The 17794-nt window shown below is 35.6% G+C and overlaps 1 protein-coding gene across 3 annotated transcripts in view; it reads right to left on the bottom strand.

The window, feature by feature from the left end:
* Nucleotides 1-17794, bottom strand: part of SLC12A2 (solute carrier family 12 member 2) — a 109076-nt gene that overhangs the window by 56280 nt on the left and 35002 nt on the right. For all 3 annotated transcript variants that reach the window (XM_040444378.1, XM_040444379.1, XM_040444380.1), the window contains exons 5-7: nt 4964-5103; nt 3117-3227; nt 992-1100 (exon numbers count right to left, since the gene is read on the bottom strand). In XM_040444378.1, the coding sequence (XP_040300312.1) occupies nt 992-1100; nt 3117-3227; nt 4964-5103 (360 nt within the window). The remainder of the gene's footprint in view (nt 1-991; nt 1101-3116; nt 3228-4963; nt 5104-17794) is intronic.

Here is a 17794-nt window from a genome sequence, read left to right as displayed (position 1 = left end):
AAAAAGCATCACTGGCTCAGGTAAAATCCTTGGAACAATTCCTATCAGAAAACCACCCAGGCCAACTAAGTCAGTGTCTGATATAAGCCAAACCAGTGCTACTCACAAATGTTCTAAGGTCTGTATGTTATCAGTGAGTTTACACCAGGGTGTAGACCAACTAGGGGTCTAGGTTGCACAATTTGGGTCAGCTGATTTTTGTTCCCAGTAAGACTTCGTGAAGGAAGAAATGCATTGATGTACATTCTATATCTTTTCACAGATCTGTGTGAGCAGCTCTGGGCTATACAATTCTGCAGTATAAAAGCTACATCTCTTCCTCTAGGGCTGCAAAACCAGGAATTTTGATGAACTGAAGACAAGTCTATTTATTACCCTAAGTGGTGAGCCTCTATGACGCTGATGCAACAATTGTTTCCTGCTCCATTTTACCCTGTGGAGACAGGATGGGTTGATCCAGCAGGTGGGGGAGTTGGGGTAGAGGGGGCAGTACAGAGAGACACTTTGGGGAATAACAAATGACAATTTCATCAATCAGATGCAGAATGAAAAGGGTTACAGAGGTGAAAGCTGTGGAAAATTCTCACAAATTCTAATGACAACTGTAGAAAAACTTAAGTTGCAATTACACCAAGAAATGAATGTTTCTTTCACAGGTTTAGGCACTTTGGGTTGTGAAGAATGAAAAAGCCATGTGAAAACACAAGTTACCATTTCAGTTAGAAACTCCCTAAATTATAAAGAACAAAAGCACCTTTCCTCAATAGCACTGATTTTTCTACATTCTATTACCTTTTGTTGCTAATAATGAAAAACCAAAGGGTTAAATAAAAGTGGTATTTTACTCTGTAATATACATAAAGGAGACAATACTAAATTGGAGTAACTATACCAAAATCAATTCTATTACAAAGAACCTAAAATATACTAATCTTGTTTACTAATGGAATTGTTATAATAACCACCTTTAAAATTGTTTCTTTTTACTTACATTTATAACCAAAGAAACCTTTGGGCTTCTTGCTGTCCAATGGGATGAATGTTCCTATGACGAAATCAGCAATAGCAAGAAGTAGAATCACCAAAAGAACAATCTGAGCCTAGAAATTTCAAATATTAAAAATCAAAATCAAATCTCTCATGTCTATACACTGATTCACTTTCACTACCATATAACTTGCATGAGGGAAAGGATTACTGTCTTGTTTTCCCAGAGCCTCAAACAGTACTAAGCACAAAGCAAGTGCTCAAAAAACTTTTATTTTTAATTTTTTTAAACGTTTATTTTTGAGACAGTGTGAGAGTGTGAGCAGGAGAGGGGCAGGGAGAGGAGACACAGAATCTGAAGCAGGCTCCAGGCTGTCAGCACAGAGCCCAACGTGGGACTCGAACTCACAAACTGTGAGACCATGACCTGAGCTGAAGTCAGACACTTAACCAAATGGGCCACCCAGGTGCCCCTCAATAAACTTTTATTAAATGAAAAATCTTTGAATAACTATCCAAAAATGTTCAATATGCTCGGAAGAAAATGGATAGCAAACGTAGAACCAGCCCATGTATTTCTGAAATTAAAGATGTGCATGCCCTCCAGTAAATCATAAAGCACTATAAATTCCACAATCTGTAGGCTTTTCATCCTTTGTGGTTATTTACTGCCCCCTCCACCTTAAGTACAATGTTGATGTGGGGAACATATCTGTTACAAACACAAGTTTTACACCAAGTCCAAAGACAATGCTGAATGTGTGACACCTGTAGGAAAAGTCGAAGAAAAAGTACAGAAAGAAGACAATATCCAGGAGGAGGATCTAAGTAGCAATGGGTCTGGGGGAACAATCTATGAGAACAACCCCTCCTCCTGCACTCTTTTTGTTTTGTTTTTGTGAGGTGTAACTGATGTGTAACAACGTTTTAGTTTCCTGGGTACCATGCAATGATTCAGTATTTATATACATAAATTGTGAAATGACCAGAATAAGTCTAGTTAATATCCTTGACCAGAGTTGAAAATTTGTCTTTTCCTGTGATGAGAACTTTTAAGATATACTCTCTTAAAAAAGCAACTTTCAAATATGCAGTAAACTATAGTCACCATGCAGTACATGACATCCCTATGACATTTATTTTAGAACTGCAATTTTATATATTTGACTCTGTTTACTATTTTGCCCCCTACCCTCACCTTTCCTCCTCCACTCTTAACCTCCCAATAAAGTGGAGTAGATACTCCAGAAAACCTGTGTCATCTGTGGTAAGAAAAACTGCTTGAATGAGAATCATGTCCCAGGTAGTATGAAATTCTATTATTTTCAGTAAAGTCAACTGGTTAAATGTGTAAGTAAATGATTTAATTTTATACTAATGATTTAAGAAAATAACCCTTATTCTTTACAGTTTTCCTAATTTTTGATCTGGTAAACATTATCATGGCTCATACATAGCACAGATGTGTGATCTTACATGACTTAAAAAAGGAAACAAGAAGAAACCTAAAAGGACTTAGAGATCCTCAGCAGCATCTGTGTGGATGTGCATTAGTCAGGAAAATAGAGTTGTGCTGAGGAATATTTTCTCAAAGGTACAGAAATAATTCCAGATGCCCTGCCTACATGTTAACATGTGACTTCACCAATTCTTCCCAGTAACAGTGCCCCTGGCTTATGTAGTTGGGATTTCTGAGAGTTCAATCGCAAGGAACAAGATTAACTTTTCTGATCTCTATGGGCACTAGTTTGAAGTTTAGTGCCCCTGTGTTAATTTTTGAAGTTGAACTTTTAAATAAATTACAAAGCCAAGAGTTTAATTTGGGCTCCTAACATACTGACCAGAGTGATTCTAAAGAATGTAAATTAAGATTAGGGGAAGGGATGGAAGGTAGGAAGTCAAAAGTTAGAAAGTACTGGGTTTAAGTGGATGCTGGAATGACTGTAATCTCCAAAAATTTCTTACCTTGTCAGATAGAAGATAACCTGATACATAAATTTCTCTGAAAATGGCCACTTAAGGAATCTTCAAAATCTAAGTATATTACCACACTTAACAGTGGTCCCTAATAAGTTCTAAAAGTTGACATATTAAACATGTACAGATATTCCAGTGATGTCATTGCTTACTTTTGCTTCCCACTCCATTCCAGCTACCGAGATACCTAGAAGGATCACCACTGTAATGGCTCCAATAATTCGGATATCATTGATTTCATCTATCATAAGTATGGAATGTTCCTAGAAGAAGAGAATTATAAATGTAACGAACAATATTAGTTACTGAAGTAAACTATTTAATTCTTTTTTGAAACATTTCAGAGACATGACAACACCTTACATGAAAAAGTTAGATAAATGACTATGGAATGAATAGGGAGGCCTAAGGAAAAGGAATAAATAACTATGTACTATTGAGGTATCATACAATTATCTCAAGATATCAAAAATATGATCAAATTAATAATGCTGTATTTAATACAGATTCCATAAATCAAAAATGAAATTGGTAACAAGCAAATAGAAATCATAGTATGTCAAAGCAGAACCAACAGGATTTTTTCAAGAAATATATTTTGTATTCACTGTGATTAGCCAAGTCATGCTTTTGAAAATGGTCTTTTATACTGTCTAAGAAATGAATACATTTTTGGCCAAAATCACACTCTTTCCACTCTACAAGTAAAAATGTTTGTGGTTTAATTTCAATGACATTAAAAACATGCTAACAAATTAAATAATGTAAAAACAGGAATTCATAATAGTTACATTGCTTGCTTTCTTATAGCCCTTGCTTTTCTCCATCCCTTTGGCCTATACAAAGAAGGTCAATGCCAATGTAAGTCTCAGTCCTCCTCAGATTTTACACTTCCTACTGTACTGCGTATTACTGCAGAAGAAGAGTTACAGCCTAACCTAACATGAACAACTACAGGTATCTCTCAAGGTTCTTCTCATTTAAATATGCCAAATCCTATTTCGCTTGTACTGCTTTAACTACACACATCCCAATGCCTTTTTTAAACAAATGCTCTCCTGAACTCCAGAGCAGTATTATCAACTACTTCCTGGCCAGCTCTACTGGGATGTAACTCAGGTTCCTCAAATTAGACATCCCAAATTAAACTGCCCTGTGTTGCTATTTCGAAGTGAAGGCCATTATCCTCCATTTGAATCACCAACTGAGAAATCTGTATATAAACCTGAAAATCCTTTCTCTTTCTCTAATTTCCCATAAGCCCAATAATCATCAAGTCCACTCATTCAACATTTAAAAAAATCTTTCCAGTTCACTACACTTCTCCAGCCTCACTGGTCACTGTTTGAACGTATGCCAGCATCCCTCTCCCAGGATAGCTACAATCTTCTAAATGGTCTCCCTCTCCACCTGTGATCCCTCAGATCCATTCTCTACTCGAGGGCCAGGGGTTTCTTTAGGCACCAATCTGATCACACCCCAGCCCCTAACTCTGATCAAGATTAAGACCACAATTTAACAGCAAACAATACCTTTCCTGATTTGACCCTTTTTTTCCTCTCTTTAGTTTTAAATCTTTGTGCTCTAGTCATAAAGAAATATTTACAGGGTTTTTGTTTTGTTTTGTTTTTTAAACAAACCATACTCTTCCAGGCCTCTGTTTCCTTTTCTTCCCTATTCCCTTCATATGATGCCCCATTCCTCTGACCTGCCTGCTAACACCTAGACTCCCATCCCTGGAAAACTCTTCCTTACACTCCTGTGCTACCCCCTTTCCTGGACATAGGTTAAGTGATTACCCTTTGTGTTGCCAAGGTCTCCTACAACTACCCACTTGTGACATCGTATCGTCATTATTTTCTTTGTCTATCTTCCACACTAAACTTCTTGAAGGACGTATTTTGCGTCCATGACAGCTTTCTTAGCATCTAACATGGGGAGTGGTACATAACCCCCTCAATAAACATTTGGGAAACCAACGTCTAAAAGGGGAAATTACCTTAAGCAGCTCCACCACAGTTTCTGCAAATCCAACCACATACATAGCAACTGCAACAGCATTGGCAAAAGCGAAGATGAGGCCAATTGCACCACCAAATTCTGGCCCTAGACTTCTAGATATTAAATAATACGCTCCTCCTAAAAGAAAGAACAAAAAAAGTAGTAAAGTTAGGATTTTAAATGTCAAACAATCCTTTTAATTTCACAAGAATTCAGAAAGCACATGCCTCCCGTAAGCACAGCAGTTAAATTAACGAGCAAGTGGGTGAGCATATTTTCAGGAAGAAACAAAAGAATTCTTAACAACCCACTTCATTCATTAACAGTTCTCAACATCCAGAGAATTCTGCCTGTATCAAATATAAAATCATCCAGCTATTTAAATCCTTATTTTCTCTTCTAAAGCTTAGACTAAAACGGGCAACAGCCTTCTGCTCAGATTCACAGATACCAAGATCATCTCCCGATGGTTCTCTAAGTAGTGCTTTTAATGTTAATGTAACTTTCAAAACCACAGTTGAGATTATTTCAGTTACTTAAATTAGTATGGGAATTTGTTGGTAATGTGAATACTAAGACTAAGCAAACTTCATAAGAAAATTTCACAAGAAACTGCAAAGAAGCATATGGTGGTCTCCTAAATAGATACAGTTTATATTTTAATAAATCCAGCCTACATGCAATAGTCAACAAGGACATTAAATGAACTATCATGAAACAAGTGTTTTTCTAATCTAAATATTAACCAGTATTATGATTTTGAGTCAATCTAACGCTTAGCTCTAAGAATTCTTCTAAAATTCTAATTTATTTATGGCCTCTAGGTAATTATCAAACTTAGTTTTAATAATAATGAAGTTACATGAAGTTATATACATTTTCTCTTAGATACTAATGAACTGTTTAGTTCATAAGACCATATAATGAAATGCCTTTTAATAGTTGAACATTTCTCCTATTCTTCTAGTATAATGAAGACAAATACAAAAAAAAATCCTATAGTTTAATAAAGTACTAAATACACAAACTTCATTTTGGACATACCTATAATAGGTCTTATAGTTAATTCTATCAATTCTCTCAAAAAAAATATTCTACACTTTAAATCCATCCATCCCAAACTTCCTTAGTTACTTATTTTACCAATTAATCATTTCCACCACCTTGGAAATCTTGGGAAAAAAAACAACAACCTAATCCTATGTATTGATTGGTCTTATGTATTTTTTTAACTCATGTTTATTTTTTAATTTTTTAAAATGTTTATATTTGAGAGAGACAGAGAGCAAGCAGGGGAGGGGTAGAGAGAGACGGAGACACAGAATCTGAAGCAGGCTCCAAGCTCTGAGCTGTTAGCACAGAGCCCGACATGGGGCTCGAACCCGTGAACTGTGAAATCATGACCTGAGCCAAAGTTGTATGCTTACCCGACTGAGCCACCCAGGTGCTCCTGGTTTTATGGTTTTTAATCAGATGAAATTACTTAAAAATCTCCCAGAAATATTTTTGAATACTAAAAAGTTCTAATGGACTTATATAAGGACAGTTTTTTATGTCAAATAAAGATCTTAGTGTAAGACTAAATCATAATCTAATTAATCACAGGAAAATTCCTAGAATACTCTAATTATCAAGCCTATATTTAACATATGTTCTCAAAATTGATTTAAACTATTTTTGTTTAATGCCAATACCAACAATGAATTACATATTATTTATCCTGATTTCATAAATGAGAAAATTAAGTCACCATGAAAGGTTAACTGAAATCAACAATGACTCATGGGTTTCAACAGTTGACAATATAAATTTTAAAATGAGAAACATAACCAACAGGACCTGTAAAAGCAAAGAATTCATCCATCATATGCTTTATAGTTATGATTTCAAGTCTTTCTATTACAAAGAAGAAAAAATATGTATCTTCAGGTGCATTCAATATGCGGGAACAATGAGAGGGGGAAATTCACCTCAGGAGTGATGAATAAAGGTAGGCAAATTCTGACATTCCAGAACTGTATTTTATCTTTTACAAATTAAGATGTGTAAACCTTAAAGTTTCATACCGGTTTTGTTAATTTTTAAAAGATTTGCATTTTTTCCAAGAATATAAGAAGAGCAAATGGATAATAGAAAATAAAAGAGCAGCTGCTGTTCTCCTTATACTTTTACTCCTGATGTAAATGTTCTCTGCCCCGTTTCTTTCACTTCCACTCTTGCTTCCTAGAGGAAACCAGTTTTAAAAGCTGTTTTCCTTTTTTTTTTCATTAGCATCAAAAGATAGTATTAAAGACCTACTACTCTCAGCCTGGTATTTTACTAATTGGCATAAAGTACGTATTTATCTTCAATTTAAATTTGCTTTGTTAAAAATTACACATTCTGGGGTGCCTGGGAGGCTCAATAGGTTGAGTCTCCAACTCCTTATTGTGGCTCAGGTCATAGTCTCACAGTCATGAGATTGAGCTGTATGCGGGGCTCCATTCTAAGTATGGAGCCTGCTTAAGATGCTCCTTCTGTCGCCCTCTGCCTCTCCCCTGCTCGCACTCTTTCAAAAAAAAAAAAAAAAAAAAAAAGAGAGATTCAAAAAACTATATAATTTGTGATAGTAATAGAATAATGGAAGAAAACCATATAACCATTTCAGAAGATGTAGGAAATACATGGCAAAATTCAATATCCAACCATGAACAAATATTCTCAGCAATTTAGAAACAGAACTTCCTCAATCTGACAAATGACATCTTCAAAAACCCCACTAACAACTTCTTAGTTGTGATATACTGCACTCATTCCATTTAAGACTGAGAACAAGGTAATGATATCTATTATCACCACTTCAATTAAACACTGTAGTGGAACTCCTAGCTAATTCAACAAAAAAAAGAAAAAAATCCTAAAAATTGTAAAGACAAAGTGTAAGCCATGTCTATTAACTGATGATACGTCTGTTTATGTTTAGCCAGATCACAGACTACTGGGACTAAAATACAACAAGTCTATTTTATTTCTATATATAAGAAACAAAAAAAATGGAAAATAAAATTTACAAATACCATTTGACACAAAGGACATGAAACATGTAAGGGCAAAGTTAACAATGTATATGCGAGACATCTATATAGAAAAATACAAAACAGTGCTATCAGAAACAACAGATCTAAATATATGGATATACCATTTTCATCAACTGTAAGATTCAATACTGTTAACATAACCATTCTTCCCAAAAAAATTTAAAAAAAATTTTTTTTAATGTTTATTTATTATTGAGAGACACAGAGCATGAGCAGGGGAGAGGCTGAGAGATTGAGAGACACAGAATCTGGAGCAGGTTCCAGGCTCTGAGCTGTCAGCACAGAGCCCGATGCAGGGCTTGAACTCACAAATCGCGAGATCATGACCTAAGCCGAAGTCGGACACTTAACCGGCTGAGCCACCCAGGTGCCCTCCAAAAAGATTTTTTTTAACGATTTTTAAGTTTATTTTGAGAGAGAGAGTGAGAAAGGCATACAGAGAGGGGCAGAAAGAAAAGCCCAAGCAGGCTCTGATGTCAGTGCAGAGCCGGATGAAGGTTTGGGTGTTACAAACAACGAGGTCACAGAGTATGAGATCATGACTTGAGCCAAACCCAAGAGTCAGATGCTTAACCAAACGAGCCACCCAGGCACCCCCCAAAATATTTTTAAGGCTGAAATCCCAAAGCCCCACTAAGATTTTATTTTATTTTTTTACTATTTAGCAGAAAACACCTAATTCAAAAATTTATGTAAAAATACAAACGACCTAAAAGAGCCAAAACAATCTTAAAAAAGAAAACCAAATTTGGAAGTCTCTGAAATTATAAAGCTAAGCAATCAATACTAACTAGCATAATAGGAGAAACAAAACTTATCAATGAAATAGCATATAGTCTAGACAAAAACACAATAAATTTTTCAACAATGGCACAAAAATTAATTCAACAGAGAAAAGATAGGTCGTTTCAAAAAATGGTGCAGGAACAAGTGGATACGTACACAGTGGGGTAGCAAGAGGAGAAAACCACAACCTCTGTCGCACTAATATTAAAAAATTCCATGGGGCGCCTGGGTGGCGCAGTCGGTTGAGCGTCCGACTTCAGCCAGGTCACTATCTCGAGGTCCGTGAGTTCGAGCCCCGCGTCAGGTTCTGGGCTGACAGCTCAGAGCCTGGAGCCTGTTTCCGATTCTGTGTCTCCCTCTCTCTCTGCCCCTCCCCTGTTCATGCTCTGTCTCTCTCTGTCCCAAAAATAAATAAACGTTGAAAAAAAAAATTAAAAAAAAAAATTCCTTTGATACTACTAATAGTCAAAACCTAAGCTACTATAAAGATTCTAGATAAAACAAAGAAGAATATCTTTAAGACCTTGGGATAAGCAAAAGATTTCAGGCCAGTAGATAAAAGCTGTACACAAAAACACAAGAATCTTGATTTCATCAAAATAGTAAACTTCTACACTCTGAAACATAGCATTAAAAAAATTATAAAAATGTAGAGGCAAGTCAAAAACTGGGGGGGAAAACCCATAATACAAATGTTAGACAAATCACTTGTATTCAGAATATATTTAGAAACTCCTACAAATAAAAAAAGATAACACAATTTAAATATTGGCAAAAGATTTGAATACACTACAAAAGAAGATATACAAGTGGTCATAAGCACATGAAAAGATGCTTACCATAATTAATTATCTACAAGAATAGCTATAATTAAAAATACATAACAAGTGTTGGCAGTAACATGGAAAACTTAAGTCTCATATATTCATGGTAGTATAAAATGGTAAAACCACTTTGCAAAACTATTTGGCAATTTCTTATAAATGAGACATATAAATACCCCATGAATCAACAAATCCACTCATAATCTCCCAACATGAATAAAAACATAGACATCGACACAGACTTGTCTAAGAATATTCTTGTCAAGCTTATTCATAATAGCCTCACACTAAAAATAACCCAAATGTCCAATAGGAACTAAATAAACAAATTATTGTTACTACAAATGTAAAGTCATAAAACAGAGTAATATACAATAAAATGTATGTAGTAAAATACTACACTACAGCAAACTACTAACATATAGAACGACATGGATGAATTCTAAAAATATTATATTGAGGTATGACACAAAAAGAGTACCTTTTAGGTAATAAAAGCCCACCCTGGGCTAGAGGTGAGGGAATGATTATAAAGGAAGTTTCCAGTATGATAAAAATACTTTGTATTCTGATTGAGCTAGGTTTATATACTTACCAAAACTCACAGAACTGTAAACCTAAAATCTACATTTCACTATGTGTGAATTTTACTTCAATAATATTGTTCTAATAAACTGTAAATCTACTTTCAACAACTATCATTTTAAAACTTAAAAAGTATACCCTAGTCAAAATGATACAGCAAAAAATCGCCACGCATGTTAGACTTCAAGAGAAAATTAAATGGATCCCAAGCAAGTTCATCAGCTCACTGATTACAACAAAAGGAGTCAAAAGTTACCTTTAAGATGAACCATGTGTTAAAGTTGTTTTTAAAAGGCACTTACATTCATCTATATATCTTTCCGTAAAAAACAAAGAACCCAACCCTAATTCAGGATGAGCACAGAACACCTGCAAAATGAATGGACAGACTGGTGACCCAAATTTTTCATCACCACCTAGCACCCTCCCTCCTCTCCATTTACTTCTGTGGTTGCTGAAGTGTAAGCTCACGGAATCCTAGTACTATAAGGCAACTCACAGGTCATTAAGCCAAACCCCTCATTTTACAGGAGTACACATAGATTCAGAGAGGTCAGTGAGTATAATAGGTGACTGGTAAAGCAATGAAAAGACCAAAGTGATCTGCTATTTCGTCCCACAAGTAAAATCAACACTAAAAGACTGCCTATTACTATTAAGAATTAATTTAAAACTCCATGGAAAAAAACAAAGCTCTATTACAATTGTACTTTAAACTTAGGCAAAACACTAAAAATCTTTTCCTCGGCTTTTACCTGAAATAAAAAATTTCATGAATGATAAATGGGTAACAAAGGTTTTTGCAAAGTATCCAACATTTTACAAGAAACCGACCTTATCCTGTTTCTTTTTTTAAACAGGAGTCAATGGATTTGATACCTCACTTCCCGGTAAAGTATCTTGCCAATTTTTGTCGTAACGCATTAATCAACAATTACCTAGCTTTTGCTGATACAAAACATAAAAATGAAAAACCCATAATTAACCAATGTGCATGTGCATGGTAAGGAGCAATTTTTGACTAGGACCACATTTACTAATCCATCTTTGTAGAAAGTGGAATTATCAGATACAGCTATTATGAAACTATTATGAACATTCAGGACAAATGAATTCAACACAAATTATATAGAATCTTCAAAACTAAAGTACACAGAGACAAAAAACCCCACAAAACTACAGGCAGGAAGGGAGGAGCAGTACTTAACTATCTTTTGAACACGCACTCTGGATGTCTTACTACCAATTATGCCACAAAACAGACATTTCTTAAACCACACATGGCTCTTAGAAGTTCTCATCACAAGGGAAATAACATGTTTTTCTTCTTTTTCCCTTCTATCTGTACGAGATGATAGATGTTAACTAAACTTATCGTGGCAACTAATTCACAATACCATGTAAGTCCACTCATTATGCTGTAAGATCTAAACTTCAGTACTGTATTGTCATTACATCTCAAACTCTAAGAAAATAAAAACTACACATGGCTCGGTTTAGCACTGCATGACTCTTTGTGAAAGGTATTTTAATATTTAGAAACACCGACAAACCTGTCCAAGTCCAGTTAATTTCTTCTGAACTATTACACTTTCTTTTGTTGTAACTAGTGCTCTTCCCTGGATAAAAATTGCACAAGAAATCTTATTGTCCAAAATGATGTTAAAATATCAGTCAACAAGTGATCATCCTCAGTGCCTCAGGTATGAGTAAGACTGAACAAAATCAAATTTTGACCCAAGTTTTCTATTAAAATGAACTGCTTTCAAAGAGGAGCTTCAAAGTAATTCGATGTAAAATACAAACTAATTCAACTATGAGGTAGAAAAACAATCCCATATAAAATTTGAAGGGTAATGGACTCAGTTAAAACAAAAGCTAATTTAACAAGGTGACACTGTGATGGGTTAATTTTATGTATCAACTTGCCTAGCCCTGGTGCCCAGACATGAGATCAAACATTATACTCTGAACGTTTCTGTGAGGGTATTTTTATTTCATTATTGTTTTTAAAGTTTATTTATTTTGAGGCAGAAAGACAGTGTGAGCCAGGGAGGGGCAGAGAGGGGGAGAGAATCCCAAGCAGGATCCAGTCAGTCAACATGGAGCCAGATACGGGGCTTGACCTCACCAACTGTGAGATCACAACCTAGGCCAAACCAAGAGTGAGATGCTTAACCAACTGAGCTACCAGGCAGCCCTGTGTGAGGGTGTTTTTAGAGGAGATTTACATTTAATTGGTGGAATGTAAATAAAGCAGTTTGCCCACCATAACGTGGGTGGGTCTCATTCCATCAGCTGAAGGCCTGAATGGAACAAAAACAAACCTCTCCGTAGCAAGAGGGAGTTCTGCAGGAGACAGCCTTCAGACATCAACTGAGAACACCTTGTCTCTGGGTCTCCAGACTGCTGACCTACCCTGCAGGTCTTAGATTTCCCAGCTTCCATTATTACGTGAATCAAGTCCTTCAAATACGTCTTTCTAGACACAGACACAAACACACCTTATTGGTTCTGTTTCTCTGGACACCCCAACTACAAAAGTATTACAAGGTAAATATACAGAAATCCATCATATTTCCATATACCAGCAAGAAACAGTAAGAAACTAAATCTTACAATACCACAAAAACCAGGAAATACTAAAAAATATCCTCAAAATCTGTGTACTAAAACTTTAAGAACTAGAGATAAAGCATATTTATGAAATGAGAGCCCTAACAGTTGTTAATTCTCCCCAAGCTGATCTCTATACTGAACCCAAGTTCATCTAAATTCCAGCAAGACAGTTCTCAAAAATTGACAAGATAATTCTAAAATATATATGGAAAGGCAAGAGAGCTAGAATAGCCAAGACAATTTTGCAAAAGGGCAAAGTAGAAGGAGCTATAATACCTAACTTCAGGCATTACTATAAACCACAGTACCAAGATAGTATGGTGTTAGATTAAGGGCAAATCTGCAGACAATGTACCAGGAGAGAGTCCAGAAACAGACCGACACATGTAGGGTCAATTAAATATTTTCCAGATTTACTAAGATATAACAAACATATAACATTGTATAAGATACAAAACGTGATGGGGGCGCCTGGGTGGCTCAGTCAGTTAAGCATCGCAGTCTTGATTTCAGCTCAGGTCATGATCTCACAGGTTGTGTGTGGGATCGAGCCCACGTGAGGCTCTGTGCAGAGAGTGCAGTGTGTGCTGTGGATTCCCTCCCTCTCTCTTCCCCTGCTCACACTCTCTCCAAAAAAATAAACCATTAAAAAGACACATAATGTAACGTGCTGATACACATACATATTGCAAAATGTTTACCAGCATAAGGTTAATATATTCTTTACCCCACAGAATTTCCATTTGTGCTGTTGTTTTATGGTAAGAACATTTAAGATCTACTCTCAGGAACTTTCGAGTATATAATACTAATTATAGTCTGCATGTTGTATGTTAGATCCTCAGAACTTACACTGCTTGTAACTTTAAGTCTGACCAACTTCCTCATCACTTCCTTTGCTCATCAACCCCTGGTACCAACTTTTCTACAATCTGTTTCTAGGACTTTGGCTTTTTTAGATTCCACATGAGTGAGATTATATAGTATTTGCTTTTTCTAACTTATTTCACTTGGCATAATGCCCTCAAGGTTCATCTTATGTTGTTGCAAATGGCAACGTCTCCTTTTAAGGCTAGATAATACTCCGTTGTGTGTGTGAGAATGTGTGTTATTTTTTTCATGCATTCATTCACTGATGAACACTTAGGTTGTTCCCAAGGCTTAGCTACTGTGAATAATGAATGCTGCAATGAACACAAGAATGGCAACATCTCTAACAAACAGTAATTTCACTTCCTCTGAATAAATATCAAGGAAGTGGGACTGCTGGATGATATGGTAGTTCTATTTTTTGAGGAACCTCCATCCTGCTTTCCACAGTGGCCATACCAATTTTCACTGCCAAAAGTGCAATGGGTTCCCTTTTCTCTACATCCTCACCAGCACTTACGGTCTCTTGTCTTTTTGAAAATAACCATTCTAACAGGTGTGAGGTGATAATTCATTGTGGTTTTGATTTGCATTTCCCTGATTATTAGTGATGTTGAGCTCCTTTTCATGAACTTGTTGTCTTCTTTGGAGAAACGTCTATTCAGGTACTTTGCCCATTTTTAGTTTTTATTATTTTTTTAATGTTTATGTATTTTGGGGAGAGACAGAGTGAGCGGGGGAGGGTCAGAGAGAGAGGGAGACACAGAACCCAGGTTCTGAGCTGTCAGCACAGAGCCCGACACAGGGCTCAAACCACAAACTGCAAGATCATGACCTGAGCCGAAGTCAGACACTTAACCAAATGAGCCACTGGGGCGCCTTGCCCATTTTAAAATCAGATTGTTTGGTTTGTTGCTATTGAACTATGTAAGTTCTTTCTCTATTTTGGATATTAACCCCTTATCAGATACATGATTTGCAAATATTTTCTCCCATCCTGTAGGTTGTCTTTTCATTTTGCTGATTGTTTCTTGTGCAGTTCAGAAGTTGTTGCTTTTTGTTTGATGTTTGCTTTTGTCATCTTGTTGATTTTTGCTTTTGTTCTTGTGCTTTTCCTGTTGTATTCAAAACATCACTAGCAAGACAAATGTTAAGGGGCTTTTTCCCTATACTTTCTTCTAGGAATTTCATGGTTTTAGGTCTTAAATTTAAGTCCTAAATCCATTTTGTGTTAATTTTTATGAGTGATTTAAGATACAGTTCCAATTTCTTTTGCATGTGAATATCCAGTTCCCATTTAAGAGCCTACTGTTTTTGCACTGAGTATTCTCAGCTCCCTTGTCAAATACTACATGACTCTATACGCATAAGTTTATTTCTGGGCTCTCAATTCTATTCCACAGGTCTATGTACCTTTTTATGTCGCTACAATACCATTTTGATTACTACAGCTTTGAAATATAGTTTGAAATCTGGAAATGTGATGCCTCCAGCTTTTTTCTCTCTCAAGACTGTTGGACTCTTCAGGGTCTTTTATGGTTCCATGATAATTTTTCCCATTTCTGTGAAAAATGCCATTAGATTTTGACAGGAATTACATTGAATTAATATTGAAGGAACCTAACTGGCCCTCAATAGACGAATGGACAAGGAGAATGTGGTATGTATACATAATGGAACATTACACAGCCATAAATAAGAATGAGATTGTGTCATTTGAGACAACATACATGGACCTAGGCAGGATTACGCTATGTGATCTAAGTCACACTGACAAAGACAAAAAAAACCATGATTTCACTAAGTGGAATCTAAAATAACCAAAACAAACAAACAAACAAAAAAACCCTACCTAAACTCCAGATGAGTAAACAAACAAAAAGCAGAATTCAGACCTATAAATACTGGTAACAAACTGATGGTTACCAGAGGGAAGGCAGATGGGGAGTTGGGCAAAGTGGGTGAAGAGGAGAGGAAGATACAAGCTTCCGATTATGGAAGGAATAAGTCAGAATGGGAATAAAAGGTACAGCACAATACTCAATATATTGTAATAGCGATGTAATGACACAGATGGTAGTTACCCCTGTGAAAATATTATAATGTAACAACTTGTCAAATCACTAAGTTGTGTATCTAGAACTATGTAACATTGTGGGTCAGTGGGTCAAGTACACTCGGAAAAAAAAAAAAAAGGGTTCAAAATTTCTAACTAATAAAAATCTCCAGCAACTTGTTAGCCACCGAACAGACGAAAATGAAGTTTGTGACCAAACATCCTTTGTTTACCGTGGATGAAATGATCAATATATATAATATGAATCATCTATATGCTCTACTGTATCTGTGGAAATTTCATAAAATAAAGCTTTTGTTGATGTACTGAGGAAGAGACAAATCAAAAGGTCAAAATAACGAAAAAGTAATAAACTTAGGAATGAGAAAGTAAACTATTTAACATTTACTGTTCAAAATTCATCTAATATGTTTAGAAAATACACCAGAATTTTACAGCAATAAACCACCTACTTTTGTATACTGACCAATCAGTTTATCCAAAGCCACCTTGTGTTAACATTCTGAGGAACGATTTTGAGAATACAATGGGGCAATAATGGACCCAAAAGGATCCAATATCCATTTTGGTTACTGTTCTAGGAAATACATTCTAATACCCTGGTTTACCAATACACAATACTTTGTGTGCCTATTAACACTGGTCAAATTTGCTGTATTCTGGTGTCATTATTAAGTCAAGTAGAGAAAGATGTGTGAACCAACACGGAATCTTCTGACTAGGACTGAGTACTATATTACCACTGTAACTGATCACTTTAAATATTAAACTTGAAGAGTCAAGACATAGAGCCCTAATTCTGCAGTAGACAATTTCAGAATGAGATTCAAGTATTTTTAATCATTAAAGACTGGCAAAATTGAAATGCCACTAAGTAAGTCAAAGAGAAAACCCAAATGAAAAATTATTTACAACTACTTGCCAGATTCACATTTGAGCCACTTGTGGTTTGTTAAGTCATGTTTTTACTAAACTGAAAACACAATGTTATGTTGAAGTCTAATAAAACCTCATAATACAACTGTTACAGAACTGCTTTTTACAGCTTCTTCAAACATTTCACTGATCTGGAAAGCTGTAATTTGAAAGAAATTAGCAATAAAAGAACTATGGAGCTTATTTCTAAGTTACAACTCATTGCTTGGTGATGATAGGAATGAATAGTTACATAATAGACTAAACAAAAAATTGCACAATCAATGATAATCTGATTTTACTAATACAGAAAGCACTTTCTGTCACTTAGAATCCATGTGAAAAATGTTAGGATTACTTCCAATATTTAGTTTTACCTATATACAGAATGAGGAGGTCTTCAATTATTTCAGCAAAATGAAACCGAAGTATATAAAGACAATCCTGACATACTGCAGAAACTTAAAGATTCATCAGTAAAACCTGCATAACATTTAAATTTGTTGAAAAAATTAGTGTGTTTCATTTTCGCTCTCTTCATCCGTACAAATTATACATGGGACTAACAACTGTGATGCATTAAATCTGATAATGTAGGTCAAAAGCATGTTATCATGCCCAGCAGTTATGTTTCAAAAAATAATTGCCACTATTCTCTGAACACAGCTCCAAGAAAATAGGATCTTGTCTGACAGTGATGGTTACAAACCCAGTGCCTGTCACCAAGAGCTCAACAATTACCTGTTGAGTGACTGAAATACAAGTAATATAAAATTTCACCTTGGTCATTTATGTTGATTTTACATGTTCAGAACTACTCCTCTGAAAATAGTGTAACCTGGATTTTTATTTGAAACTGCACTAATCTCTGTTTTCAACTTAACCCTCAGGTCATATAACACAATACAATGAACAACTAGTATTTACACTTTCATGTTATAAAAGGCTGCCTCTGCTTGTCCTCTATGTCATAAACGAGTTCATATTCACAGACTAATTATTTGTGGATGGAAGAACTTTGGCCTGTGACATCTAGAAAATGCAGATCTCAGTGAAAGCAGCCGCTGGCCAGCACC

The sequence above is a fragment of the Herpailurus yagouaroundi genome, unplaced genomic scaffold (genome assembly GCF_014898765.1).
Source record: "Herpailurus yagouaroundi ecotype Mexico unplaced genomic scaffold, PumYag 192, whole genome shotgun sequence".
Lineage (NCBI taxonomy): Eukaryota > Metazoa > Chordata > Mammalia > Carnivora > Felidae > Herpailurus > Herpailurus yagouaroundi.
The sequence above is the reverse complement of the archived record's forward strand: the minus strand, read 5'-3'. Positions and strand labels throughout refer to the sequence as shown.